The sequence below is a fragment of the Mus pahari genome, chromosome 14 (genome assembly GCF_900095145.1).
Source record: "Mus pahari chromosome 14, PAHARI_EIJ_v1.1, whole genome shotgun sequence".
NCBI classification, from domain to species: Eukaryota; Metazoa; Chordata; class Mammalia; order Rodentia; family Muridae; genus Mus; species Mus pahari.
This window is the reverse complement of record NC_034603.1, coordinates 68,154,072-68,181,684: the sequence shown is the minus strand read 5'-3', so window position 1 is coordinate 68,181,684 and position 27,613 is coordinate 68,154,072. Positions and strand designations below refer to the sequence as shown.

At 51.3% G+C, this 27,613-nt stretch overlaps 4 protein-coding genes across 6 annotated transcripts in view; 3 read left to right on the top strand and 1 right to left on the bottom strand.

Annotated features, from left to right (window-relative positions):
- The window catches only part of Rab5c (RAB5C, member RAS oncogene family), a 24,437-nt gene extending 15,065 nt beyond the window's left edge, over positions 1 to 9,372 (top strand). Inside the window, exons 2-6 of the mRNA XM_021211979.2 lie at positions 4,143 to 4,396; positions 5,700 to 5,851; positions 6,309 to 6,431; positions 7,530 to 7,623; positions 8,208 to 9,372. Coding sequence (XP_021067638.1) covers positions 4,231 to 4,396; positions 5,700 to 5,851; positions 6,309 to 6,431; positions 7,530 to 7,623; positions 8,208 to 8,323 — 651 coding nt within the window. The 5' untranslated portion in view covers positions 4,143 to 4,230 and the 3' untranslated portion in view covers positions 8,324 to 9,372. The remainder of the gene's footprint in view (positions 1 to 4,142; positions 4,397 to 5,699; positions 5,852 to 6,308; positions 6,432 to 7,529; positions 7,624 to 8,207) is intronic.
- Positions 9,373 to 9,780: 408 nt separating this feature from the next.
- On the bottom strand, positions 9,781 to 10,417 carry Hspb9 (heat shock protein family B (small) member 9). 2 transcript variants are annotated; one of them, XM_021211388.2, is made up of 2 exons: positions 9,964 to 10,417; positions 9,849 to 9,862 (listed from the first exon to the last, which is right to left on the bottom strand). In XM_021211388.2, exons 1-2 carry the CDS (start codon positions 10,400 to 10,402, stop codon positions 9,849 to 9,851), a joined length of 453 nt encoding a protein of 150 aa, XP_021067047.2. In that variant the 5' UTR covers positions 10,403 to 10,417. The 2 variants fall into 2 exon arrangements, with proteins under 2 accessions (XP_021067045.2, XP_021067047.2); XM_021211386.2 differs by having other exon boundaries at positions 9,781 to 10,410.
- A 1,530-nt stretch (positions 10,418 to 11,947) lies between these two features.
- On the top strand, positions 11,948 to 19,636 carry Kat2a (lysine acetyltransferase 2A). 2 transcript variants are annotated; one of them, XM_021211462.1, is made up of 18 exons: positions 11,948 to 12,328; positions 12,459 to 12,582; positions 12,921 to 13,066; positions 13,169 to 13,258; positions 13,493 to 13,674; positions 13,760 to 13,951; positions 14,744 to 14,850; positions 15,054 to 15,164; positions 15,257 to 15,393; positions 15,474 to 15,682; positions 15,892 to 16,018; positions 17,381 to 17,491; positions 17,860 to 18,003; positions 18,251 to 18,365; positions 18,454 to 18,490; positions 18,580 to 18,643; positions 18,744 to 18,828; positions 18,957 to 19,636. In XM_021211462.1, the coding sequence occupies exons 1-18, from the start codon at positions 12,005 to 12,007 to the stop codon at positions 19,148 to 19,150; spliced, it is 2,499 nt and encodes an 832-aa protein (XP_021067121.1). In that variant the 5' UTR covers positions 11,948 to 12,004; the 3' UTR covers positions 19,151 to 19,636. The 2 variants fall into 2 exon arrangements, with proteins under 2 accessions (XP_021067121.1, XP_021067120.1); XM_021211461.1 differs by having other exon boundaries at positions 15,254 to 15,393.
- A 521-nt stretch (positions 19,637 to 20,157) lies between these two features.
- Positions 20,158 to 27,613, top strand: part of Dhx58 (DExH-box helicase 58) — a 9,862-nt gene continuing 2,406 nt past the window's right edge. Inside the window, exons 1-11 of the mRNA XM_021213563.2 lie at positions 20,158 to 20,237; positions 20,339 to 20,507; positions 20,724 to 20,925; positions 21,145 to 21,335; positions 22,090 to 22,206; positions 22,718 to 22,844; positions 22,979 to 23,170; positions 24,781 to 25,034; positions 25,712 to 25,861; positions 25,954 to 26,115; positions 26,861 to 27,051. Coding sequence (XP_021069222.1) covers positions 20,340 to 20,507; positions 20,724 to 20,925; positions 21,145 to 21,335; positions 22,090 to 22,206; positions 22,718 to 22,844; positions 22,979 to 23,170; positions 24,781 to 25,034; positions 25,712 to 25,861; positions 25,954 to 26,115; positions 26,861 to 27,051 — 1,754 coding nt within the window. The 5' untranslated portion in view covers positions 20,158 to 20,237; position 20,339. The remainder of the gene's footprint in view (positions 20,238 to 20,338; positions 20,508 to 20,723; positions 20,926 to 21,144; positions 21,336 to 22,089; positions 22,207 to 22,717; positions 22,845 to 22,978; positions 23,171 to 24,780; positions 25,035 to 25,711; positions 25,862 to 25,953; positions 26,116 to 26,860; positions 27,052 to 27,613) is intronic.

Below are 27,613 nucleotides of genomic sequence, written 5' to 3'. Positions count from 1 at the left end.
CAGAAGAGGGAGTCAGATCTTGTTAAGGATGGTTGTGAGCCACCATGTAGTTGCTGGGATTTGAACTCTGCACCTTTGGAAGAGCAGCTGGGTGCTCTTACCCACTGAGCCATCTCACCAGCCCCAAGGACTTGATTTCTTTACTCCAAACAACTTAAACTTATTCTGCTACTTACTTTAAAATATGGAATATCTTTGCTACTAGTTCAGAAGGGAAGATTCCTTGCACACATATATGTACACCACACATGCATACACATATACTACACACACATGTAAAATTAATTAATATAAATGTTAACAGTGAATTAATCTGGCAGCTGTATTTCTTTACCTTTGCTAGTCTTCAGAAACAATACAGAGAAGCCAAGATTTATTTCAAGCTATATTTCAATAGCTGGGTAATAATTGATTTATAAATAACTCCAATACAAATTTGGCTACCTACCAGCCATGATCCCAGTTAATACTTACAGATTTAGCTCTCTCTGCTTTAGATGTTTCTTCCCATGATGTCTTCTCAGACCCCTTCCTTTTCTCCCCAAACTCCAAAATTCTTCCTTTCCTCTCTTTTCCCTTGGCTAGCGGAGGTTTCTGCCCTTTTCTCTCCGCCTTTTGCCCAACGGTTGTGTGATCAACATTTATTGACAAGGCTGAGAATAAATTGTAAGAATTGTTTATACAAATTTGAGACAGATTCTGGACCTAAGCATTACAGTGCTGTGTTTGGATTGAAACAAGATATGAGAGCAGAGAAATCAGCATTTGAACAACACAACCTTTACACAGTGCACAAAATATTGCCTATACATATACATATATACCACATCTACCACATAAACCCATACACATACACCATGCATATATATATATATATATATATATATACACACACATACACCACACATACATATACATATACTATATAAATATACCACACACATACCACATGCACATATACACCACCTCCACATGTAGAGAGAATATCTTGTGTATTATATGGGTGCATCATCTGTCAATCAAAACTTATGGCCTATAGGAAAGCATAGAATAGAAGGTGGGGCATCCAGTAGGCAGAAAGAATTCTGGGATAGAGCTTGGCATGGGAAGATTCACCAAAGAAACATGAGGAGGAGATATTTGGTCCTTGAGTAGAGGTAACTAGGCATGTGGCAGAATGTAGATTGGTATAAATGGGTTATTTTAAATTATTAGCTGTATGGCCTAAGTATTTATAAATATATTTTGAGTCTTGAGTTGTTATCCCTGGGGAATTTGAGGCTGGGAGGAAAATAGCCTGGTACATACATACATGTACAGCACACACACATATACATATACCACACACTCATACCAGGAGGCAGGACAGTGCAGGACATGAATTAATTCACTTTTACCACCCAGCAGGGATATATCTCCTGGGTTTTTAGCCTTGGGAGTAGACGGTGTAAGCCTTCCTGGGAACCTAGGTGTGGCCTTTACCTGTTTCAGACATGCTCTTATCACTGCATTACTTCATGACAAAAATTGTCTTGCTTAGTGCTTTATTGGCTGAAAAGGTCAGACACTTCTGCTCATGTGATCCCTTCTTGGGGCCAGGAAAGCCTCGAGGCAGTAGACAATAAAAAGGGCTATGAGCACCTGCTCAGGGGTTTCTAGAGGCAGGGCCAGGAGAACGGAAGGATCTTTCAGCAGCCAGTTTAGGCCAACAGGGTAGAACTTGCTCAGTGTACTAGCAAAGCCAGGAGGGCCTGCTTACCAGTCTGTGGAGAAGGTGCTGCACTATGGGCGGACACGCTGGCATTAACCCTGATGTGCCCCGTCACTAATTGTTCTGGTTTGACTTAGCTCAGGTGACTTGTGTGAGGTAACCCAGGAATGCCTTGAGATAGTCACACTCCTGGCACCTCAAGCTGTCCTTTGTTTGCTTCATGCGAGCTGCTCAAGCCCTGTTTGTATTTCAGTGGTACTTGCAGATAGTTGGCTGGCTCTGTCCTGAACCTGGATGAGCAGCACTCCCCACAGATGGCTTCCACATACAGATAAGGTTGAGACTTGTTGGTGAGAACTCATTTTCTCCCTTTCTGGCTTGAAGAAGAAGAATGAGAAGAAGCAGATCACATTCTGGCTGGGCAGGTTAACAGGGCTATGGGTTTGGTAGGGCTGACACTTGGCTTTCGACTTGTGGAGAGGGAAGGTTGCTGCCTGTGCTAGTAGTTGTCTCTCTCCCACAGCTGCCGTGGTTTCTTGCAGCCAGGGCGTCCTGTTCCCCTGCCCCTCTCCTTCATCCTTCTTGTGCTTGAGCTGGAGTCTGCCCTGTGTCATGTGCACTCGGGGTAATCACCAACTTGTAAATTCCACTGTGTATCAGGGTCACCTTGCTGAGCCAGGGGAACTGCTGCAGCCACTCAAAACCAACACCAAGGGTGGGCATGGCCCTCATTGTTCTTCCCCAGCAGGGAGAACAGCCCGATAACAAATGAGCTTGTGTGTAGGAACCCAAGTTACATCCCAGCTCTGTCACTTGTATAGGAATGGCCTTGACCTGGGCACTTAATACTGTCAAGTTATATCTATAAAAATGGAAGGTTATGTTAAAGCTCAAAAGAGATAATAGTGCAGTTCTCCACGAGTGCTAGCTCTGTCTTTCAGAGTGATTCCTGAGGTAAGCACCCTGAGCTCCTAGAACACGCATAGGCGTTGTGAGGAAGCTCCCCCAGGACACTGCACGGGCCTTGTCTTTCCTGTCGGGGTGAATGAGAAAGCGTCTTACCTGTGGCATATCTAGATGACATTTCTGGTTAGCAATCATATTGAAGATTGCACCCCCCCCCCACTTCCTTCCTTGTGCTTTTGGGGAAGAGGTGGCCCCCATTTCAAAGCTTTTTTCCTTTGGTGCTGCCCAGAAAGGAAACCGTTGCTCCTGGTTAGTGAGTCATTCTTCCTGAAGCTCACTTTTTAAATGAGTTGCTGGGAGGGAGATTCTGGATGTGCAAAAGGATTTGAGGCTGAACAAAGCAGGCCCTTTGCTGTCAGCTTCTTGCAGGGGCACAGAGCTTTCCACAGGCTTCTGTTCATCACGCTCCTGTCCCTGGGCTATAGGGGATATACTCCTCCTGTTCAGGGGCAGGTCAGCTCTCCCTATGTGTGTTCGACTGTCTTTTGATATATGTCTTCTAGAGGCTTCTCATCCTTCTGTGTAGTTTGGAAGCTTCCAAAAAGTTTGAGTTTCTGCAGCTGAGTGGTAACCACAGGGCTGGACCACCAGTTGCTAAGGGTGTGGGTCTCAGTGTCATGTTTGCCTCCACCCCCACCCTCCCCCTAAGCTTTCTTTGTGTCACCCTTGCCTCTGCCAGCAGAGAATGGAAGCTAGGTCTCTATTTAAAAGGGAGAGCTGGCAGCAGAGACTGGGGGCAGAGCTTCGGCCTCAGAGCATGTTTGGTTTTCTGTGTGGTTTATTTTTTAATGTGTGTAAGACTGCAGGCCCATCTAAAATGAGAAGACTGGAGAAAGAAGCTGAGGAAGAGCGAGGGGGCATTGCTTTGATTCTGGTATACATAGTCCAGCCTCAGAAAGCCAAGAAAGTCAGTCAGTCGTTCTACTGTGTGATACAAGCCTGGTCATTCTGATAACAACTCGAACTGGCCAGGCCTTGGTCTCTGAGTGCCCATAAGCACCTTATCTGAGATGCTGGCTGCCAGGACCTACTGTGCTTCACCCGCCTCCCCACACTGCTCCTGTGCAGAGTAGGCTTGTGCGCATAAACTACAATCTTATTGTTTGATGACCTAAATCCTAGTTGTCTTCCTGGGCCTTTTTTTTTTTGGGGGGGGGGAGGTGGAGCCCAATGACCCTGTTGACTCATGCTGTTATTTATTCCTCTCTTGGATTTTGTAAGTGAATTTATGTTTTTGAGAGAAGGAAGTCTGAGTTTTTGCTTAGGACCCATGAGTCTAATATTGAGAAACCACTTTGCTTGGTACCGCTCTGCAGGAGAGAATATAGTTCAGTCTAGTGAAGACTTGCTGTTCAACCCTGTGGGAAGGGCTGGAAGTCTAGCGGCAAGAGCAGTTATCCAGGTCATCAGGGAGGCACCTGTGACAGTCTCATTCTAACTCCCTACTTCTGATTTCTCCCTGCAGTTGGAGGCCTCCCTTCCCATTAAGTGCCTCTTTGCATAGCACCGGCCCCACCCCCACGCTCACTGGTACTACTACAGAGCCGCGTGCCATGGCGGGTCGAGGAGGTGCAGCACGACCCAATGGACCAGCTGCTGGCAACAAGATCTGTCAGTTTAAGCTGGTCCTCTTGGGCGAGTCTGCAGTGGGTAAATCCAGCCTGGTCCTCCGCTTTGTCAAGGGGCAGTTCCACGAGTACCAGGAGAGCACAATTGGAGGTGAGTGAGCAAAGGGAGTCAGGAGGAAGGCTGCGCAGGCAGAAACCGGATCTGTCTGGCCTGGGACCGCCTTTTTGTCTATGCGCCCTGGGGCTGAATCCAGCAGTCAGTCTTTATGCTCCGTCCCAAAAAGCAAGGATGCTAAGAATTACCTAGGGATTGGAAACTGGCCCCACTCTGCCTCTTTATTAGTTGTGTGGCTGTGAGGTCTTTTTTCCCACAGGGCAGTATGTGTGTCCTGTCCTCTGCTACTGACCGTTGTTCTTTCTGGAGCTCAGAGGGTATCTCTGATTCCCCATTGGTCAGCATTTAGGATGTGAATAAGCTCTGGACTCAAGTCTCTCATGTCCACAGTCAGTGTGAACCTCAAGAGGCCAGGGCCACCCTTGGATTTGAGTCATCCTTCTCCTCTGCTCTCTTGGTTGGTAGGAGATTTCCAGGCAGCTGGAAACAGAATGAGCCATGTCAGCAGTCTTCTCACTGCCTCCTCAGCTCTGTCAGGAGCTAGAGAGGGGGAAGTGAGTTGGCAGCCCAGGCTCCTCAGTGGGCTGGGTGGGCGGAGGGGGGTGTAGGGGATTAGTGGTAACAAGGAAAACAGCTTCCCACAGAACTGTCAGAATCCTCTGCTGGGTCCAGGTATGGGGAACCCTATCTGTCTACCTGTCTGTCCCAGCTCCAGGATTCTCCTTCAAAGCATGTTTGCCTTAGCCTCTCACATCTGTAGTCAGTGTGAACCTCAAGAGGCCAGAGCCACCCTTGGATTTGAGTCCTTTCTCTGCTCTCTTGGTAGATTTGTAGGCAACAGCATTCCTGTCTCAGGTGGCATCTGTATTCAAACCACATGCTGGCCATACAGGAACGATTCCGGGTCACAGTGGGGATGGTGGCTAGCTGGAGTGCCTGGAGGTGGCAGGGGTGGTTGGGAAGCCAGCCACCCAGCCACAGCCTGGCAGCGTGACAGTGTATATTTCCCAGAGAGAATGCCTTCCTGAAACTGAAGGTCACAGTCACCTGTGAACTAGAATGGGTCTGTGAAGGGCAGTGGGAAGAAGGCTAGGGGGATGAGGTCTTTTCTGGCTTGGCATCAGCATCCCCCATGCCCCCCCTTCCTGGCCTCTGCTGTGCTTTGTAGGATGGCTCTGAAATGGCTCAAGTGCAGGCACTTCCCAGACAACACACAGGAGCTACAAGCCCCACCTGCCCTGTGTGGACAGGCTTCTACATGCCAGAAGCAACAACCAAGAATAAGTCAGGGTGGTTTCCAGTTCTTCCCTGCCTAATGACTCTACCTTTTCTCTTGCAGCGGCTTTCCTCACACAGACTGTCTGCTTAGACGATACAACGGTCAAGTTTGAGATCTGGGACACAGCTGGCCAAGAGCGCTATCACAGCCTGGCCCCGATGTATTATCGGGGAGCCCAAGCAGCCATTGTGGTCTATGACATCACCAACACAGTAAAGACTTTCTTTTCTCTTTGTCCTTCATTTCTGTAAATCCCCAAGAACTGGATTATAAAAACCTCATTTTGGGGACTGGAGAGATGGCTCAGCAGTTAAGAGCACTGACTGCTCTTCAGAGGTCCTGAGTTCAATTCTCAGCAATCACTGGTGGCTCACAACCATCTGTAATGGGATCTGACGCCCTCTTCTGGAGTGTCTGAAGACAGAGACAATATACTCACATAGATGAAATAAATCTTAAAAACAAACAAACAACCTCATTTCAGACCACTCAGCCTTCTGTTCTGGGGTAGTGTATGGGCAGATTTCCTGTTGACTGGTGAGCTCTCGTAAGAATCTTCTGGGATGATGTTTCAGATGCCTGTGGCTATGCCACTTTGCATTTGCAACTGAGTAACCCTGAGTAGACTATTTCCTCTGTCCCTTTGACATTCCAATCCTGTCTCCTCAGGATACATTTGCACGGGCTAAGAATTGGGTGAAGGAGTTACAGAGGCAGGCCAGCCCCAACATCGTCATTGCACTAGCTGGGAACAAAGCAGACCTGGCCAGCAAGAGAGCCGTGGAGTTTCAGGTAAAGTGACAGAACTTGGGGAAGGGTGAATTGGCTCCATGAGGGAGGCCTCCCCAAGCTGCCTGGGCCCTGTAAGGTGGCAGGCAGTGTAAGCTCTCATCTGCTGCCCTCTCAGGATTCAAGCACAGGCCATAAAGGAATTGTCTTTGTGTTGGAGGGGGGTGGATAGGTAATATTTCTGCACATTTGCTTTGTAAGCCAAATGGACTGAAGCAGTACTTTTTTGGCAATGCATGTATGTAAACTTCAAATATTCCAACAAGGCCTAAAGAATGAGTTTAGTGTCTTTAATCCTAGAAACTCAGCCTCTCTTAAGAATTCCCAGGTTTTGATTTTCCCAAAAATGTACATATCTTTTACTTTACATAGTGGATGGAAATATGCTGTGTACTACATGTACTGTATGGTACAGTGTCCTATGTTTGTAGGGGTGGGGAGCAGGAAGTATCTCATGTAGTTTGTAGCCCAGACTGCTGGCCTTGAGCTCCTGAACCTCTTGATTCTCCTGGGGTTACAATCATGAGCCTCCACACCCCGCAGTTCACCTTTTTCCAGTTCCTAACTCGATGGCCTCCAGGATTGTTTATAACTGCTGAGGACTAGAGACAGTGCTGCAGGTGGCATCCACATATGCTCATGCTTTTGTCCAGATGTGCAGATATAGTGCAGGATATCTCTCTCCAGAAGGATCTTTAACCTGGTGATTTTGAAGAGCAAGTAGACAGAGAGGACCTATGGAAGCTATTGATTAAGAATCTGCCAACATGCCGGGCGTGGTGGTGCACGCCTTTAATCCCAGCACTTGGGAGGCAGAGGCAGGAGGATTTCTGAGTTCAAGGCCAGCCTGTCTCAAAAACCAAAAAAGAAAAAGAGAGAATCTGCCAATATTTGTGAACTGCGAGGTGTAGCATGTGAGTGCAGAGCAGATGATGCTGGTGTTTTGGGGAAACCCAGAACAGGGGAACCCTAAGCCTGAAACTCCCGCATTTGCCCAGTCAGTCTCTTGATTTATAAGGGCAGAGACCAGGGAAGCTTTTATCCTGGGTCTTAGCCCTGCCATGGTCCCCTCCCACTTTCTTCCTCACGTGCCTGAATCAGGAAGCACAAGCCTATGCAGATGACAACAGTTTGCTGTTCATGGAGACGTCTGCGAAGACTGCAATGAACGTGAATGAAATTTTCATGGCAATAGGTAAATTGTCTCTCCCTCTCCTTCCCCTGAGCAGAACAGAACCCTGTGTGCTGGTCTCTAGTGGATCTGTGGGATATCTTCCCTAACAGAATTTTTACCATTTAAACTGATTAAAATTGAGCTGGAGAGATGGTTCAGTAGTTAAGAGCACCGGCTGCTCTTCCAGAGGTCATGAGTTCAATTCCCAGCTCACAATCATTGGATCCGATTCTGGTGTGTCCGTGACAGTGTGCTCATATACCTAAAATAAAAAATAAAGTGATAAAATTATCTAGCTGACTCCCAGATGCAAAACTTTCTAATGTCTGGACCAGTCTAAGTGTTATACTTCCTGCCCATGTCAGAGCCTTCCATTGCCATCTCTTCCCTCATAGGACTTTAGCTCATTTGCCTCAGGAATCCTTCTATGAGTTCAAATCCTGGCAATGCTGGTTGTCACTCTGGTTTTGGGCAAGTTTTCTACTTCAGTTTCTAGAGACACACAGTATACCTGGCACACAAGCCCTCCAGTATTCTGGTTGTCACTGATTAGGGGAGAGTGTTAGGGTGACCCCAAGACACATTTCCCCTTCTCTCCCAAACAGCTAAGAAGCTTCCCAAGAATGAGCCCCAGAATGCGGCCGGGGCTCCGGGCCGAACCAGAGGTGTGGATCTGCAGGAGAGCAACCCAGCCAGCCGGAGCCAGTGCTGCAGCAACTGAGCCCCCTTACCTGCCATTGCCCCCACTCCTCCACCACAATGACCCGACTGGAATCTACTCTAACCAATCGCACTTAACAACTCGGGCCACCACTGGGGGCAGGGGAAGGGTCCATCAAGAATCCTCCGCATAACTTTGATCCTAGGCCGGAGGGAGTTATTCCACCTGCACCTTTCTGTACAAATACTAATTCAATTTTAAGTCTTAAGTCACTTTTTTAATATATATGATCTTCTGCTCTTCCCAGTTCCCTTTCTACTGCTCCCCCACTTGCCCTTTGCTGGTAGTAGCCATGCTCCTGTGCTCCTCATCCATGGGGACAGGGCTTGGAGCAGTCACCTTCCTTTCCTTCTTGCTGGAGAGTGGACTCAGCAAGAGCACCCACATCTTAACTTGTGGGGAGCGTCTTAGGCTGGGACAGTGGGCAGGCCCTGGGCTGGGGAAGGGACAGGCTGCTCTTCCCTCAGCTGGCTGTCAGTCAGGCTGCAGCCTCCTCCCATTCTGACTCTACACTGGGAGAGAAACCGCAGCATTACTTAAGCATCATTTGTGACAGCTGGACACCCATGGCCCAGGATCCCTCCACCCTTGGTCACCCTGACCTCTGGCTCTGAGCCCTGTTCTGACCAAATCACGATGATGAGTATTCGGGGGTGGGTGGGTAAGGGGGAGGGAGTGGGAGGGATGGAACCAACTTTTTCTGTATTTTGTATTGTATGTTTTCTTCACCATGTAACCAATCAGTATCTTGTCAATATAGTCAGCCGATCGATCGACCTCACGCTTGTCTTCCGTCTTCCTCGTCCTTCTCTGGCAGCTGATCAGGCCATACATAGCCTCTCTGTTTTTCCTGAAGTTAATTTAAAGGAATCGTCCAATCTCATTAAATGGCTCTACTCCCTGTGTGTGAGAGGATGCTGGTGGTCATGGTAACCAAAAGAAAAGCCCTGCTGTTGGCAGTTCTGATGGTGGAAGAGGATAGGACTGACCTGGGGCTGACATCTGGCTCCCCCCAGCTTACATTAAAGGATATGCAACCTGTATTTGAAGATTGTTGGTGTCTGAAGTGACCTGTGAGGGTTTTTTGATAGAACCACATTAGGACTCAGGACCCCCCCCCCTTTTTTTTAATCCTCTCCCTGATGAGAAACACCGAGTCATAAGGCCGGTGCTACAGTCCATCACTACCTCTGTCCTTCATGACACCTCCATGCCAGGTTCAACACTGTCCATCCTGGTTCAGAACCATCTGCGGATTCTGAACATGGCAACAGCTAGGCTGTCCCGGGTCTCTGCTGCCCCCTGCTGGAGCTATTGCTATTGGCTAAATTCATACACACTCCCAGTTTATCTCAGGGCCAGAAACTTGATTATTGAGATGACTCCCCTGGTCACCCCACTCCCTACAGCTCCAACCCTTCACCCTCAGGAAAAAAGCAGAGGGACTTAAGGCTGTTGCACACCTCGGTTTAATACATTAGGGTAGATTGGAGTGCCTAGGGCCTCCCCTCCTGAGTCTCAGGGCCTAGTCTGTTTGGGCTTCTTCACCCTCAGGAAGAACACTGAGAGACTTTAAGGCTTCTTCACACTTCCGTTGTTTAAGGAACCCTTAAGGCCTCCCCTCCTGGGTTTCTGGGACTGGCCTGTTTGGGCTTCAGGGGGAGGTAGGGACTTGTTTTGTCCCCTAAGCCACAGATGGCCGGAGGGGGTCAGGCTGCAGGTCATGGCTGCAGGATCTAAGGTCGACGGGAGCAGCATTTGTCGGTGAACACTCTGCTCCATGCGGTAGCGGCCCCTGCTCGGGTCATTCGACTCGTGTTGCCGCTGGCCGGTCACCGTCAGATTCTGGCCATCTATCCGCACCACCAAGTCCTCCGGAGCGAAACCTTGGGCATCCACCTTCATCTGGAAACTTGGTTGCTCACAGCCACTGCCCTGCACCTCATCCCTGAGCAGCCTCACGGGTAGAGTGGCCACTTGATTTCGTTCGGCAAGGGCCACGCTGGGACATCGGGAAGCTACCCGGTTTTCCCCGGGTTCGCGCTGCCCGGTGGAGAAACTGCTCCCTACCCGCTGCATCCGAGAGTGCAACTGCTGCCTGAGGGCGCGAGGGCTCCCCAACCCCTCATCCGGGGCGGGTGCGGAGAGGAAGGGCCCGCCCACTCTTCCCATCCAGAAGGGCAAACGCTCAAGTCTCTCTATCTTCCTTGCAAGCACTGCAGCTTTTGTCCAGGACCTGCTTCTCCCTGGGCCCTTCTCTTACATCAGAGGGCAGGAAGGAGGCTGGGAAGGACCTGGATCACCTGAATGTGCGGGATTACAGCTCCATCCTGGGAGCTGACGGGTCTGGTTTGCTCTGCCCCTGCCCTGCCCTGCCCTACCCTGCCCTTTTAAGAATCGGGCCTGGGGCAAGGAAAATTGTTCTCTGGACTGAACCAAAAGAGGGGGCCTTCCTGATCTTCCAGGAAGAACTCTCTCTCCCTGACCTTTCACAGTCTACCTCTACAGTGGGAAGAAACTGGCTTTTCTCTGGCTCCTCCCCACACACACACTAAGGGTTGGGCAAGGAAAAAGATGGAGATAGGATGGAAGGGTATGAAGTCAGGAATCTCTCCAGCTTCAAAGCTGGCTAGGCAAGCCATAAGTGGGGACCACACCCTACCCTCTGCATCTTGCAGTGTTGGGCTGGCGTTGTCTCTCTGGTTCTTTAGTTGTCAGCACACACACACACGAATGCCCGTGCACGAACACACATTCATCAGCAGAATGGCCCACAACTATGTCTCTGTTCTTTTGAAAATAAAACTTTCTGTTTAACAGCAACCCAAGTATAGAAAAAGCTGATTGTCTCCGGGCAGTGGTGGCACACGCCTTTAATCCCAGCACTTGGGAGGCAAAACAGGCAGATTTCTGAATTCGAGGCCAGCCTGGTCTACAGGGTGAGTTCCAGGACAGCCAGGGCTACACAGAGAAACCCTGTCTCAAAAAAAAAAAAAAAAGCTGATTGTCAAAGTTAATTCATATGTGTGAACACCACAGTTGAAATAGTAGAATTAATGTTACATTTCATCTCTATTGTAGCTGTAAGCCTTAGCCAGCAGCCACAATGGGGCAGGCTTTTGCAGTGTGGGAGCCAACCCCAGGCCCAGGCCTGTTCTTCCACCTATGGACTTTAAAAGGGCAGCATCCACAAATCCTTCAGCCTGCCAGTGTTCTGGGGTGCCTCTTGTTCCCAAGAGGATACTAACTGTCACTATCTCGGGTGGCTTAAAAAAAAGATTAGAATGGCTGGGCAGTGGTGGCGCACGCCTTTAATCCCCAGCACTTGGGAGGCAGAGGCAGGCGGATTTCTAAGTTCGAGGCCAGCCTGGTTTACAGAATGAATTCCAGGACAGCCAGGGCCACACAGAAAAACCCTGTCTCGTAAAACTCAAAAAAAAAAAAAAAAAAAAAAAAAGATTAGAATGAAGTAGTGGTCAAACCTAGGATGCTCAATCAAGCAACATTTGGTTGTCTGGAACCAAGAAAAAGAAAAGTCTGGAAGGCCAAAGGATGGAAAACGGCAAAGGAAGACTACGACTCCCATCGTGCGCCGGGGCCGCGACGCCTGCGCACTGTGCGCCGGTTGCCCATGCGGCCCTAGGGCTGGGAGCGCGGCGCCGCTCCGCTGCGGGGGAGGCCATGGCGGAACCTTCCCAGGCCCCAAACCCGGTCCCGGCAGCGCAGCCCCGGCCCCTTCAGTCCCCAGCCCCTGCCCCAACTTCGACTCCTTCGCCCAGTCCGGCTTCAGCCTCCACTCCGGCTCCGACTCCGGCACCAGCTCCTGCCCCAGCTGCAGCCCCAGCTGGGAGCACAGGGACTGGGGGGGCCGGGGTAGGAAGTGGGGGGGATCCGGCTCGACCTGGCCTGAGCCAGCAGCAGCGCGCTAGCCAGAGGAAGGCACAAGTCCGGGGTCTGCCGCGTGCCAAGAAGCTTGAGAAACTAGGGGTCTTCTCAGCTTGCAAGGTGGGGGCGGGGCCTAGGGAGAAAGGGGCGGGGCTTGGGGCATCCAAGGGCTGGGGTGGGAATGGGGGCGAAGCTCTAGCCGTAGAGCCGCTCTTGCGCTTGGGGTACACACTGATCCTTCCGCCTCCAGGCCAATGAAACCTGCAAGTGTAATGGCTGGAAAAACCCCAAGCCCCCCACCGCACCCCGCATGGACCTCCAGCAGCCAGCTGCCAACCTGAGCGAGTTATGCCGTAGCTGTGAGCACCCCTTGGGTAAGGCAGGCACCATCTTTGGAGCTGGGGCGGAGGGCAGGAGCCAGGTCCTGTTTGAACAGGGCGACATAAGTACCCACAGAGCTTCTTAGAGAAACCAGAGACTTTCTAAGGAAATATTGGGTAGGGAATAAATGTGAATGTCCCATGGAAGGAAAAAAGGAAATCTGCTTTGGTAGCAGGGAGCCAAGGGCTGATGGGAGAACTGAGAACACTGGGTCTCCCTGTCCGTCAAGAATTGGAGAATCAAAGGTGTGTCTAAGTTCCGAGGAGGTACAGGAATCAAGCCCCGTGGAGCTCTTCTGTTCTTCCCAGCCCTAATGTAAACCATCTTGCAGCGGACCATGTGTCCCACCTGGAGAATGTGTCAGAGGACGAGATTAACCGGCTCTTGGGAATGGTAGTAGATGTAGAAAATCTGTTCATGTCTGTTCACAAGGAAGAGGACACAGACACCAAACAAGTCTATTTCTACCTCTTCAAGGTGAGTTTTCACGGAGTAAAGATGGTGCAGCTTTGGTGTGTGTTGGGGGTCTTGCTCTCTGATCTTCTACTCCTGGTTTCCCCCCCTCCCTTTTCCTTACAGCTCCTGCGGAAGTGCATCCTGCAGATGACACGGCCAGTGGTGGAGGGGTCCCTAGGCAGCCCCCCATTTGAGAAGCCTAACATTGAGCAGGTAGGACGGGCATATAGCAGGATTAAAGGCGACTTAAGAGGGTGGAGAGTGTTTTATTTCCTCAAGCTGAGAACAGAAGAGAGGTTCGAGGAAGGGACATGGTGTTTGCTAACCTCAGAGTGGGTGTGGAAGTTGGAAGGGTCAGAGGTTCTCTTCACAGAGTCCCTCCTATTCGACATGCCTCTGTTGGCTGTCCACACCTCCTCCTGATTTTGTCCCCTCCTTACTCCTCAGGGTGTACTGAACTTTGTGCAGTACAAATTTAGCCACCTGGCCCCCCGAGAGCGGCAGACGATGTTTGAGCTCTCCAAGATGTTCCTGCTCTGCCTTAACTACTGGAAACTGGAGACACCTGCTCAGTTCCGGCAGCGATCCCAGTCTGAGGATGTAGCTACCTACAAGGTCAATTATACCAGGTAAGCCCAGGCAGGGCCTTACAGGGGGGGCCTGTACAGCCAGTCTGGTGGTCCCCACCCTCACCTGCCGCTCCACCTCCCCCAGATGGCTCTGTTACTGCCACGTGCCCCAGAGCTGCGACAGCCTCCCCCGATACGAGACCACCCACGTGTTTGGCCGAAGCCTTCTGCGGTCCATTTTCACTGTCACCCGCCGGCAGCTACTGGAAAAATTTCGGGTGGAGAAGGACAAACTGGTGCCTGAGAAGAGAACCCTCATCCTCACTCACTTCCCCAAGTAAGGCTCAGTCTGGCCTACTGGGATTTTGCCCCAAATTCATGTCCTTGCTTTTTTCCAGGAAGGCTTCCTGGAATGGTCCCTCCTCTCCCTTCATGGGCCTTCTGGGATCTGGGTGTCTACCTAGCAGATTTGCCCATGGCCCAGAAACTACTTGCTAGTATGTGCTAGTCTGGGGATGGGAGGTACACGGCCCAAGCTAGCTACCCCCCCTCTCAGCCCCCTGATAGATAGATTGTTACTAATAGTTTCCTCTGGGCGCCTGGATACAGCCTGAGAGTCCCTCCTACCACAGTGCTCTGAGAAGTCAAGAGTTTACTTTCTGGGTGAAGCCTTTACCCATCTCTGCATTCTTCCTTTCTCTATACATTTGCCTCTATTGTGCCACATCTTCTTCCCATTTGAATCTGGGAACAAGCTTGTGGGAACAAGAGGTGACAAGATTGGGTCCTTCTAGACCAAACTGACAGAGAGGGGACTCAGGCAATTCAGGTGACTGGGTGCCCTGCCTAGCCGTACAGGGGATGGCATCCGCTCAGACCCGTTCTCCTTGGCCACACATCACGACAACATTGGGTCTCTAGTCTCTATCCTGGCTGTGTCCTGTCCTGAGCAGGAGGGGACCTGATCCCCGCTCAGCACACTAAGCGTTCCCAGACAGCAGGAGCTGCTGTCTCCTCCCACCCACTGAGAACAGGGTCTGTCTGTCTGGCTTCTCATCCCTCTGGGGTCTGGCCCAGGCAACTCCTAACTGAAGGCTGGAGTCGTGGGACAGCCGTGCCCTCCCTACAGGTTTCTGTCCATGCTTGAGGAAGAGATATACGGGGCGAATTCTCCCATCTGGGAGTCGGGCTTCACCATGCCGCCTTCGGAGGGGACACAGCTTGTGCCCCGGCCAGGTAAGTGACACAATAGCTCTACAGGGTCTGCTTGGCCGCCCTGGCCTGCTGCCTCTGCGATAGTAGTGGTGGGGTATGGTAGCAACGGGAAGGTACCTTGGGGCTCAGACAGGGCTGAGTGGGCCTGGATGCTCCTAAAGGCCCTACCATGGCCTCTCCGCCACACCCTCCATTCCCCATCCTTGATTTCCTCTCTCTTGCAGCCACAGTCAGTGCCACAGTTGTCCCCAGCACACCCATCTTCAGTCCTTCCATGGGTGGAGGCAGCAATAGCTCCCTGAGCCTAGATTCCACGGGGACTGAGCCCATGCCAGGTGGGTACTTGACCACTGACCCCTGGCCCACATTCACCCTTCCCTGCACATTTCCTGCTATCCCGGGGTGACCCTGTCGTCCTCCCCAGCAGGAGAGAAGAGGAAGCTTCCCGAGAACCTGACCCTGGAGGATGCTAAGCGGCTCCGAGTGATGGGTGACATTCCCATGGAGCTGGTCAACGAGGTCATGCTGACTATCACTGACCCCGCTGCCATGTTGGGGCCCGAGGTAGGGAGCCCAGTCTGTCGGCCTGTAGGGGAAGGGATCCCCACCCCAAGGCCCTTGCTTGACCCTCTTCTTCTGCCTAGACAAGCCTGCTTTCTGCCAACGCGGCTCGAGATGAAACAGCTCGCCTGGAAGAACGGCGAGGAATCATCGAGTTCCACGTCATTGGCAACTCTCTGACGCCCAAGGCCAACCGACGCGTGCTGCTCTGGCTCGTGGGGCTGCAGAATGTCTTTTCCCACCAGCTGCCACGAATGCCCAAGGAATATATCGCCCGTCTTGTCTTTGACCCGTGAGTCTCTGGGGGACCCCAGCCCCTGAACTGCTTCACTTCCCATCCCGCTACACTGGACGCTCTCCTAATAACAGGGCTCCACCTTTCAAGGTTCCGTTCCTTCCCTCTGTTCTTATCCCTGATGACACTTCCTTCTTTCAGGGCTGAGGGACCTGGGGAGTGAGGAGAGGACAGGTGAGTTCCATGACATGTCCCCTCTCTCTTAGGAAGCACAAGACCCTGGCCTTAATCAAGGATGGGCGGGTCATCGGTGGCATTTGCTTCCGCATGTTTCCCACTCAGGGCTTCACAGAAATCGTCTTCTGTGCCGTCACCTCGAATGAGCAGGTCAAGGTGAGCACAGCGCCCCTGGCCACGACCCCGTTCTACCACCTGCCTCTGATGGCAGGGTATCTGTGCCCTTGGCCCTTCTTGTATCGACAGACATTTCTACTCCCACAGGGTGGCAGCTTTATCTTGATAACTGATCATTGAGAAAATACTGGTTTTAAAAAAAAAAAAAAAAAAAAAAAGTACCACGCTGGCCAGTAGTGGTGCACACCTTTAATCCAGGGGGCAGAGACAGGGATCTCTCCGAGTTCAAGACCAGCCTGGTCTACTGTGTGAGCCAGGGCTGCACAGAGAAACTCTGTCCTGACGAAACAAACAAACAAAAAGTACCCAAGCTGGGCGTGGTGGCACACGCCTTTAATTCCAGCACTTGGGAGGCAGAGGCAGGCAAATTTCTGAGTTTGAGGCCAGCCTAGTCTACAGAGTGAGTTCCAGGACAGCCGGGGTTACACAGAGAAACCCTGTTTCAAAAAACCAAAAAAAGAAAAAAAGAAAAAAGTACCCAAATCAGCAGTTGAATTTTTTGTTTGTTTGTCTGTTCTGTTTTGTTTTGTTCTTTTCTGATATTGGGATAGAATGCAGGGCCCTGTGCACACTGGGTAAATACTCTACCAGTGAGTTGTACTCCCAACAATCAATATTTCTATGTTAACCTTAGGGACTTTCTGTTTCAGTGAAGGGCTCATGTAGCCAAGTCCAGCCTTAAGCACACTGTGCAATCCAGGGGACCTTAGACTTGTGAGCCACTTCTCCCTGCCTCCAGATTGTTGGGGTTACAGGTGTGCAACACCACACCAGGTCTTATCCATTGCGGAGGATTGAACCCAGGTCTTTGTGCACTCTGAGCAGGTGTTCTACTAACTGAGCTCCACCCCAAGGTCACTTTTAAAGTGACCCATGGTTTCTTCACAGGAAGATTTCCATACCTTGGGGAGTTGATAGTCCCAGCTTCTGTCTTTTTTCACAACAAACTACTTTTGGGCTTTTCATTCTCCTGCTTTGTGTCCTGACACGAACAGGCCTCTGTGACTCCTTTCTGCTCTCCCCCTTTATTCTAAAACCCCAGGGGTGGGGCCACAGCTGTGTTGGGTTGGAGCCCAGCTCTGCTGTGTCCATGGTCCACTGACCTCAGACTGTTCTTTGTGTTTTTGGTGTTGTTTTTCCTGTGAAATGGGGCTTTTAATACCTGGTCGTGGGCTAACTGTCAGATGGCTCTTTGAAGACTCAAGGGCTGAATCTGTCCCCGAGCAAGCACCTAGAAATCCTTCACGTTCTCTCCACAAACTCTGATCCTCTGATAGCCACCTGGCCTCTCTGCCTTGGCTTCTCCATCTCCTTTCCACCCTGTTCCATCTTCCCCCCCAGGGCTATGGCACCCACCTGATGAACCACCTGAAGGAGTACCACATCAAACACAGCATCCTTTACTTCCTCACCTATGCAGACGAGTACGCCATTGGCTACTTCAAAAAGCAGGTAAGCCCTGGCCTCACCAAGCTCATGCCTGCCGCCTGGGGCCCTAGTTTGTGTGCACAGCATCCAGTAGTGGAGACCCCTGGCTCCGGTGAGAAAGGGCCCACCCCTTTCTGTCCTCTCCCTACTTTTGCCACCCTTGAAGAACAAGGCCAGGGGTTGGAAGGTCCTTTTGGGGATGGCAGGCGGTGAGGAGCAGCCGGCCTGCAGCCTTTACAGGGGCAGGTGCAGTTCTCACACTGCTGCCCTGATGTTCAGAGATACAGAAAGAGACGCGCTATGTGCTGTCTCTCAATCAATCCTGGAGAAGTGGCTATGAACGTTAGAGAGTCCTTGCTGATGAACTGTGTCTTGACTCTCCACTCATCTAGGGTTTCTCCAAGGACATCAAGGTACCCAAGAGCCGCTATCTGGGCTACATCAAGGACTATGAAGGAGCGACGCTGATGGAGTGTGAGCTGAATCCCCGAATCCCCTACACAGAGCTGTCCCACATCATCAAGAAACAGAAAGAGGTGCACATGTGTCTCCATAGGGATTTTGTGGGTGTGCATAGGGAAGTTTATGTACAGAGACAATGTAGTGTGTGTGTGTGTGTGTGTGTGTGTGTGTGTGTGTGTGTGTGTGTGGTAGAGACAGGCCAGGTTTTAGGTTCCTTCCCTGCCTCTTAGAAAAAGCCAAAAGTAAATGTTACCATTTGCTGACCGTGGTCTTGGGGGTGATTGGGCCTGAGTTGGCCCCCTCAGATCCTCGCTTCCTCAGATCATCAAGAAGTTGATTGAGCGCAAACAGGCACAGATCCGCAAGGTCTACCCTGGACTCAGCTGCTTCAAAGAGGGAGTGAGGCAGATCCCCGTGGAGAGCGTCCCTGGCATTCGTGAGCAGGGGGCCTTGGCTGAAAGGGCAGGGGGGCATTCTCAGGGCATGGGCAGGCATTCTGAGGGATGTTTTCTATCCCTTTGCAGGAGAGACAGGCTGGAAGCCACTGGGAAAGGAGAAGGGGTGAGTGTTCATTCAGTCAAGGGGGAATGAACACGGAAATGGGTGTGTGTTAGGACCCAGACTTCAGCCTTGGTATCTGTCATTTCCAGCAAGGAGCTTAAGGACCCTGATCAGCTGTATACGACCCTCAAAAACCTGCTGGCTCAGATCAAGGTGGGAGGCCAAGGTCCTCTTGTCGGTAACTGAAGTTGGTGGTGGTCTTCGGTTGGGTGGTAAACACTGGGCCTGTCCTCAGCTCCTCTGTTCTCTGTAGTCACACCCTAGTGCCTGGCCCTTCATGGAACCTGTGAAGAAGTCCGAGGCTCCTGACTACTACGAGGTCATCCGCTTCCCCATCGGTGAGGACAGCCCCCAGTCTGGCAGGGTAGTCTGACTCCTGTCTGCTCTGTCAGGCACCCACCATGGTGGGCAGCCCATTATATCCCTTCACCTCTTAAACTCATGTGCCTTCTCCCTTGTGACCCAGACCTGAAGACCATGACAGAAAGGTTGCGCAGTCGCTACTATGTAACCCGGAAGCTCTTCGTAGCTGACTTGCAGCGGGTCATTGCCAACTGCCGGGAGTACAATCCCCCAGACAGCGAATACTGCCGCTGCGCCAGTGCCCTGGAGAAGTTCTTCTACTTCAAGCTCAAAGAGGGAGGGCTCATCGACAAATAGTCCCCAGCTGGGATCTGCGACATCCGCCTCCGTCTCCTCAGATCCGTTGGGTGCTCCCGGCCCCCCTCTCCCAGACTCAGTGGGAGGAACTCCAGCCAGGGGCCCCAGATCTTGCAGACTTTCTGGCCAGCAGGCACTCAATCCCAAGCCTGCAGCTCTCTTCCCACCTTCCTTACATCCAACTTTGGAGAGACGTCTGGTCTGGGGCCAGCCCCTTGTAGAATGTCTGGTGGCCAGGGGATGAACTGTTAGTCCTTATAGAGCCATGCAGGCTGAGCGTTCTGAGCCTGGTCCATGTGCCTGTTCCCCAGGGCCAGGACTATTCAGTGAGTAGCCTTCACATGGAAACAGCCCAGACTGGAGGAATCATGAGGGGCCTTGGCTCGTCCTACACTGTTGTCCATCTGTCCCCCCAGGATTGGGGGCAGGAGGACCATTCATTCCTTGGCATTAGTCCCTCGGAGGGAACAATAAAGCTTTTTTTTTTCTCCTGTGTGATTGTTTTTGGGGGGGTCCGGTTTCAGACATAGCAGACTGACCTTTGCCCCTCTAGTCCTGCCTCTTCTAACCTGAAAGCCTAGCTTCAGGCCACACTGTGCCACTGACCCTGCAATATATAGTGGGGTGATGGACCTGCCTGACTGCCGTCCCTTACCCCCTCTGCTTCAGTAACTTCCAGCCTGTCTCCCCCACAAAGGGAGAGCAAGAGCTTGTCCTTAATGCCTGCCTATTTCCCGACTCCTGGTCCAGGAAACAGGCGGCCAAGGTCAGCACCTCCAGGCCTTAAGCTCAGCCCAGATGGGCAGGGTTACTGCCAACTGAAAACAGTTGAGGAAGTAGAGAACCCAGGAGCAGTGACCGCCTATTCCTGTCCTATTTCTATCTCCCTTGCCAGTCTTCGATTTTTTTTTTTTGATTGCTGGGTTGGGCTCCAGCTCCGGCTGGCTCCTCCCCTTGTTTCGGTTTCATTTCTATTTGCTGAGCTGCCAGCCTGGGCTTTCCAGAGCTTCAGAAGCCTCAGCAGAGACCAGCTAGTCTGCTATTCATTTCCAAATCCCATCCCAACCCTGGCCAGTGCAGGTTCCAGGTCCGTATCTATGAGTTCTCGGCTAAGAACAGCCTCTGCAGCTTATTGGGCTGGCTGGGAGGAAGGGGACAGTACGTGTTCTGATCCCTCTGCCATTTCAGAATGGAGCTGCGACCCTACCAGTGGGAAGTGATCTTACCTGCTCTGGAGGGCAAGAATATCATTATATGGCTGCCCACGGGGGCTGGGAAGACCCGGGCAGCTGCCTTTGTGGCCAAGAGGCATCTAGAGACAGTAGACAGAGGCAAGGTGGTGGTACTGGTCAATAGGGTGAGTGGTCTGTCCTTCCCGAAGTGGGGTCTCTTAGCTCATCTCTTCTAGACTACTGCTCTGCCAAGTCTTCTCACCTTGGTTCAGGAGGTGGCTGGGTCCTGAACCATGTCCTGACATCTTGCTCCTCCCAGCTTCCCCCACCCCAACTCCCAACAACTGCCATTTCCCACCCCCACCCCAATCCAGGTTCTCTTCGTTCCTCTTCCCTCCCAGGTGCACCTGGTGAACCAGCATGCTGAGGAGTTCAGGCGCATGCTGGATAAGCAGTGGACCGTAACAACCCTGAGCGGGGACATGGGATCACGAGCTGGCTTCGGCCTGATGGCTCGGAGCCACAACCTGCTCATCTGTACGGCGGAGTTGTTGCAGTTGGCACTCAACAGCTCTGAGGAGGATGAACACGTAGAGCTCACAGGTGAGGGGGAAGGAAAGCTGTGACCTGCTCACAGGATGTGCTCTCAGGTGAGCAAGCCCCCTTCCTCTAGCTGTGCCTCGCTTTCATTCCTCCCTGCTCCCTGTCTGGGACCCAGCCCAAAGTAGGGAAGGGAAGAGGAAATCCTCAGAGAAGAATGAGGATTTCACCAAAGAAGCATCAGTGGCAGCAAACCCCTGTCTCTCTCTCATGTGCCCCCAGAATTCTCGCTGATTGTGGTGGACGAGTGTCACCACACCCACAAGGACACCGTCTACAACACCATCTTGAGCCGGTACCTAGAACAGAAGCTGAAGAAGGCAGAGCCCCTCCCCCAGGTCCTGGGTCTCACAGCCTCCCCAGGCACTGGAGGGGCCACCAAGCTCCAAGGGGCTATCAATCACATCCTACAGGTCAGCTGAGCCCCTCCCACCATAGATCCTTGCTTGTCCTGCCTCCCAGTCCTACCAAATACACTCTTCGTACTGTGGCTGTGCTGGTCTCTTCGACTACCTTGAGCATATGAGGCTGTGGGACCCTTTGAACTTACTATTCCTTTTGCCTGGAATGCCGTTGCTTTTGAACCTCCATCAGATTCCTTTTCACCATTCAGCAAACAGCCCTGTCGTTGTCCCAGTCTCCCCTGGCCATCCCCACGACTCTGTCATAGAACTAGTTTTAATTATTTTCGGAGTTTGTTCGTGCTAGAAACTGGAAGCAGTTTGACCTGGGAACTATGAAAATGGGAACTGCTTCTTTTTTTTATTTAAAGATTTATCAGGCGTACAGCGCTCTGCCTGCAGGTATGCCTACAGGCCAGAAGAGGGCACCAGATCTCATTACAGATGATCATAAACTACCATGTGGTTGCTGAGACTTAACTCAGGATCTCTGGAAGAGCAAGAAACCAGTGCTCTTAACCTCTGATTCATCTCTCCAGACCTCTTTGCTGATTTTCAATCGTTTCTTCATGGTCATTTTAATCTAAGTTCCTCTCTCTCATCAATGCGGGAGTATTAGTCACTCACTGGATGCACTTCAGACTTTATGAAACGAATCCTAACTTCCAGTGGCCCTGCCTCAGGCTTTCCTGTCCTTAGCCAGGACCCTGCCTCCCTCAAATACCACCTGACTCCTCTTTCCATGATGCCTTTCTGTTGCCTCTAGCTTTGTGCGAATTTGGATACATGCCACATCATGTCACCAAAGAATTGCTACTCCCAGCTGCTGACGCATAATCCAAAGCCCTGCAAGCAGTATGACCTCTGCCAAAGGCGCACACAGGTGTGTGAGGGGCCACGGGGCAGGCTTGGGGTCTGGTGCCGAGTTAGGGCACCTAGGCACAGGTCCTGACTCCACCTTCCCCAGCTCTTGTCACTTCAGGTCTCTTGCCTATTCCTCTGTTGCTCCAACCTGCCTTATCTGTGCTTCGAGGCACCTGTAGCCCAAGTCCATAGCCTACTGTTCAGATTGGCTTGTGGTACTGTCAAGCCACGAAGCTTGGTGTTGAGGCTGGACCAGTTTGCTTCCTTATTGCTGACACTCACTGATGTCTGTAATGACAGGGCTGACCCAGGGCTCTCCACATCACTGTACCCAGGCCACAAGGCAAAGGGATAACATAAGTGAGACAATAGAAGCTGCACGTGGGGATCTGATCCCTGCCTCCAGCCAAGATGCTTCACACCCAAGACTTTGAAGTTCTCACTCTCAAGGAAGTACACTGAGTCCTACATAATCCCTAACCCTCCCATGAGTGTGGGAATCCCCCATCCCCTCACTCCTTCTTGCTCAGGATCCTTTTGGAGACTTGCTAAAAAAGCTTATGAACCAAATCCACCAACAACTAGAGATGCCTGACTTGAAGCAACAATTTGGAACCCAGATGTATGAGCAGCAAGTGGTGCAGTTGTGCAAGAATGGTGAGAGGGGCAGCTTGGGAGCCTGTCTGGACGGGGCCTTTAGGGGCAGAGCCTTAAGAGGCGGGGTTTCTGTCTGGGTGGAGCTTTGGGGGATGTAAGAGCCTTCAAATTGACCCTGAACCTCTTTCCTGCAGCGGCAGAGGCTGGACTCCAGGAACAGCGGGTGTATGCGCTGCATTTGCGGCGCTACAATGATGCCCTATTTATCCACGATACTGTCCGTGCACGGGACGCTCTTGACATGTTGCAAGATTTCTATGACAGAGAACACACCATAAAAACACAGACGGTGTGTGCTGAAAGCTGGCTGCTGAAGCTGTTTGACGGTGAGGCACAATGGGGTTGGGACTGCTTGAGAGCTTAAGGTCATTTGTACCTGGGTAGCTACCAGGACCCAAGGAGAGTCCTGGGTCTCTATTTTCCTAACTAAGCCGACCCTAAGGCTGCTAGTATGGCAAACTTGTTTCCTCAAGTGTGACAGTTTGCAACAAATAAAACTAAGTCAGGTTATTAACAGAGATATTTTAATTTCTTACTACATTGATTGATTGATTGATTGATTGATTGGGGAGAGGAGGTGCATTGGTGTGTGTACATGTGCCACAGCAGCACATGTGGAGGTCAGAAGACAGCTTTTAGAAGTCTGTTGTCTCCTAACACGGGTGCCAGGGACCGGACTCAGGTTGTCAGGCTTAGTAGCAAATGCTTTTCCTTTCTGAACCATCTTGCCAGCCCACAACAAAGATAGTTTATTAAAACAAAGGGTATAACAGTACTCTCTGAGACCCACAAGTGATATAAACAATCATACAGAGGCTTTTTTTGATATTTTTTAACCTATATTTCAAAAGAATTATTTACTTATTTTATGTATGAATAGTACACTGTAGCTGTCTTTAGACACACCAGGAGAGGGCATCAGATCTTATTACAGACGGCTGTGAGCCACCATGTAGTTGCTGGGATTTGAACTCAGGACCCCTGGAAGAGCAGTCAGTGCTCTTAACCGCTGAGACGTCTCTCCAGATCCCACTTTTTAATATTTTAAATCTTAAGCCTTTTAGTTAGGGCAGTCCCCTTCCCCCATCCCCCTACCCACCCCCGACCCCCCACCCCCCACCCCTGCCAGCTATCTAGCTTAACCCAACTTATCCCAGTACTGGGTCCTGCTGTGTGGCTAGCCCTACCACTCTGCTCCCCTCTGGGCCATTCACCTCTGTGTCTACTGATGAATCTCTTCTGTTTCACTCTTGTCCCAGTCTCTCTCCCTCTTCCTATCCCTTTCCTTCTCCCTCCCTCCCTCCCTCCCTCCCTCCCTCCCTCCCTCCCTCTCTGGTATGTCAGTGTGCAGGCAGGCACGGTGCTAGAGGAGCCAAGAGTTTTACTTCTTGATCTGAAGGCCCCAGAGAGAAGACTATCTTCTGCATTGAGTGAAGCCTGAGGATAGGGGACCCCAAAGCCTGTCTCCACAGTGACACACTTCCCCTGATGAGGCCACACCTCCTAATAGTGCCACTCCCTAGGGCGAAGCATTCAAACAAATAAATCTACGGGGGGGCCAAATGTATTCCAACCACCACACCACCATAACTATAAGCCTAAGATTTAGGAAGTGAAAGCAGAAGGGAGTGAGTTTAAGGCTAGCCTGGGCTACATGAGACCCTGACTAAAAAAATTAAAACAACAGATGCAAAGGTCCTAGTGGTGGTGTTGAGGACTGCTGGTCTGGGGTTTGTGAACAATGGATTCTATACAGAATGTCTTCCTGTAAGGCTGGCCTTGAGAGTAAATGGAAATGTGTTCTTAAAGTGTGCTGAGGGAATAATAAATAAGCTCAGGGAATGAACAGAATCAGATGTCCTCTGCAACAACTCTGTCCTTCGAGTACCCTGTCCACCCAGGCCTGAGCCCTGTGCCTCTGTTTTGGTGTTTTCAGACCATAAAAATGTGCTGGGCCAGCTAGCAGCTCAGGGTCCTGAGAACCCGAAGTTGGAGATGCTGGAAAGGATCTTACTGAAGCAGTTTGGGAGTCCTGGCCACACTCGGGGTATCATCTTCACCAGAACCCGTCAGACTACTTCCTCCCTCCTGCTCTGGCTCCGGCAGCAGCCTTGCCTACAGACAGTGGGCATCAAGCCGCAGATGCTGATTGGAGCAGGGAACACAGGCCAGAGCACACACATGACCCAGGTGTTGGGCTATGGCTGGAGGCCTTTCACAGGGGAGAAAGGGGGACAGGGTTTTTCATACAGAGATAGCAGGGTTCTGGGGAAGAGGGTTTGAATCTTCCTACACAAGAGACCAGAGAGCTGGGATTAAACAGAGACACTCCCCACCCCCACCCTCTTTCGCTTAAGTTTCCCCCTGCCTAAAGTCCCAGGGGATAGAGTAGCGGGGACCCAAGGGCTTGTAGAAAAAAAAAAAAAAAAATGAGTAGGTGGTATGGCTTCTCAGGGCAGAAGATCAGGAATATGGGATCCCTTATGGGGCATAGGGGCTAGGCAGGGACTTTTACAGGTCACTAGGGAAGGGGTTTACAGCTATAGCTCAGCTGGAAGGATGCTTGCCTCACAAGCACAGAGCCATAAACCAGGTTGGTAGTATGTTGTAATCCCAGCACTCAGAAGATGACAGATGGAGGCAATAGACCCAGAAGGTCAAGGTGGTTCTTGTCTACAACAGCAAGTTCAAGGCCAGCCTAGGATATTGGAAAAATCTGTCTTTTTATAAGGGAGGGAGGGAGGAAAGAGTGTCCTAGGGGTTACGGATCACTAGAAAAGGCCAACATGATCTTGGGGATAACCTTGGGACAGACTGGGACTCTGGGTTCCCGTAAACCTTTTCTGTTTCCCTGAACCCTCCAACAGAAAGACCAGCAGGAAGTGATCCAGGAGTTCAGGGATGGTATCCTGAACCTTCTAGTGGCCACAAGTGTGGCAGAGGAGGGCCTGGATATTGCTCAGTGCAACGTGGTGGTGCGCTATGGGCTCCTGACCAATGAGATCTCCATGGTCCAGGTACACTTAAGCCCCGCCTCCCCACTATAGCCCTGGCAGGATCCCTTATGGATCCCAGCCCACATCTCCCTCACCTTTGTCAATTTTCCCAGGCCCGGGGTCGTGCTCGAGCTGGTCAGAGTGTATACTCCTTCCTGGCTACAGAGGGCAGTCGGGAGATGAAGCGGGAGCAAACCAATGAGGCTCTGGAAGTGCTGATGGAGAAGGCGGTGGCTGCTGTACAGGAGATGGACCCTGATGAGTTCAAGACCAAGGTCAGCGGCAGCCTCTAAGAACCTGAGGCTCTGACTGCATCCACACACTCCTGGGGTCCCCTCCAGGATCACCTAGTGAGGGTGCCAGGGGCGGGGGGGGGGGNGGGGAAGGGCTGGGGGTCGGAGAACAGATACTTTGTGTATTTGTGAGAGCCTTTCTGGAAATAGGCAGAAGGGAAACAAAAACACAGGCGGAGCCAGGCGTGGTGGCCCAAACCTTTCTTTAATCCCAGCACTCAGGAGGCAGAGGCAGGCGGATTTCTGAGTTCGAGGCCAGCCTGGTCTACAAAGTGAGTTCCAGGACAGCCAGGGCTAGACAGAGAAACCAAAGAAGATAAAAACAAACAAACAAACAAACAAACAAACAAACAAAAAGCTATGCATGACATTTTTTAAAGGGTGAACACAACACAACATTAACGGGAACGGGGAGATAGCTCAGTCAGTCAAGGGCCACACAAGCACAAGGACCCGAATTCCCAGTCCAGTAAAAGTCTGGGCACAGTAATGTGTTTCTGTGACCTTAACTCTGGGAAGACAGACAGGAGGATTTCTGGGCTTGCTGGCCAGCCAGCTTATCTGAGGCAGGGAGTTTCAGGTTCAGTGAGAGACCCTGTCTCAAAAAACAAGCCCCATCTGGGTCTGGGCACAAATGATCTGGGGTCTTTGGGGACTCTGAGCGCTTTCCTGAGGTTGGGTCTCTTGGTGTCCATGACCAAGTCCTGTCCCCCGCCCTCTTCTCCAGATCCAGGACATGCAGAGGGCATCTCTAGTTAAGCGAGCGGCACGTGCAGCCCGTCGGGAGAGCCAGCAGGGGCAGTTCCTACCGGAGCATGTGCAACTTCTCTGCATCAACTGTATGGTGGCAGTGGGCTACGGGAGTGACCTGCGGAAAGTGGAGGGCACCCACCACGTCAATGTGAACCCCAACTTCTCGTGAGAGCCATGGGAGGGCTTGCAGGATGCGGAAGGGCTTTTTACCGGGCGCGGCAAGCTAAAGAGTGTTTTAGCAAGCAGGTTTTTTTGTTTTGTTTTGTTTTGGTTTGGTTTTTCGAGACAGGGTTTCTCTGTGAAGCCCTGGTTGTCCTGGAACTCACTCTGTAGACCAGGCTAGCCTCGAACTCAGAAATCCGCCTGCCTCTGCCTCCCGAGTGCTGGGATTAAAGGCGTGCGCCACCATGCCCAGCTAGCAAGCAAGTTTTATCCCCAACCCCATTCCACAGCCCATAAGTGAGGAAGAAGAGGTGTGGTGTCTTGCTTAAGCTCCCATAGCCATTCTGTGATTGAAAGAGAACTGGAATTTAGGATACAGAGAATTTAGCCATGACCCGAGTCCTTGACCCTACCCACTCTCGGGATATCAAGAAAAGTTTAACTGTCAGGTGAGGTGGCCTGTCTATGCAACTCAGGAGGCTAGGGAGAATTATTTGAGTCTAAGGTTAGAGTCATCTAGGGCAACAGAAAGGCCTCCATCTCAAAAGAAAAAAAAAAAAAAAAA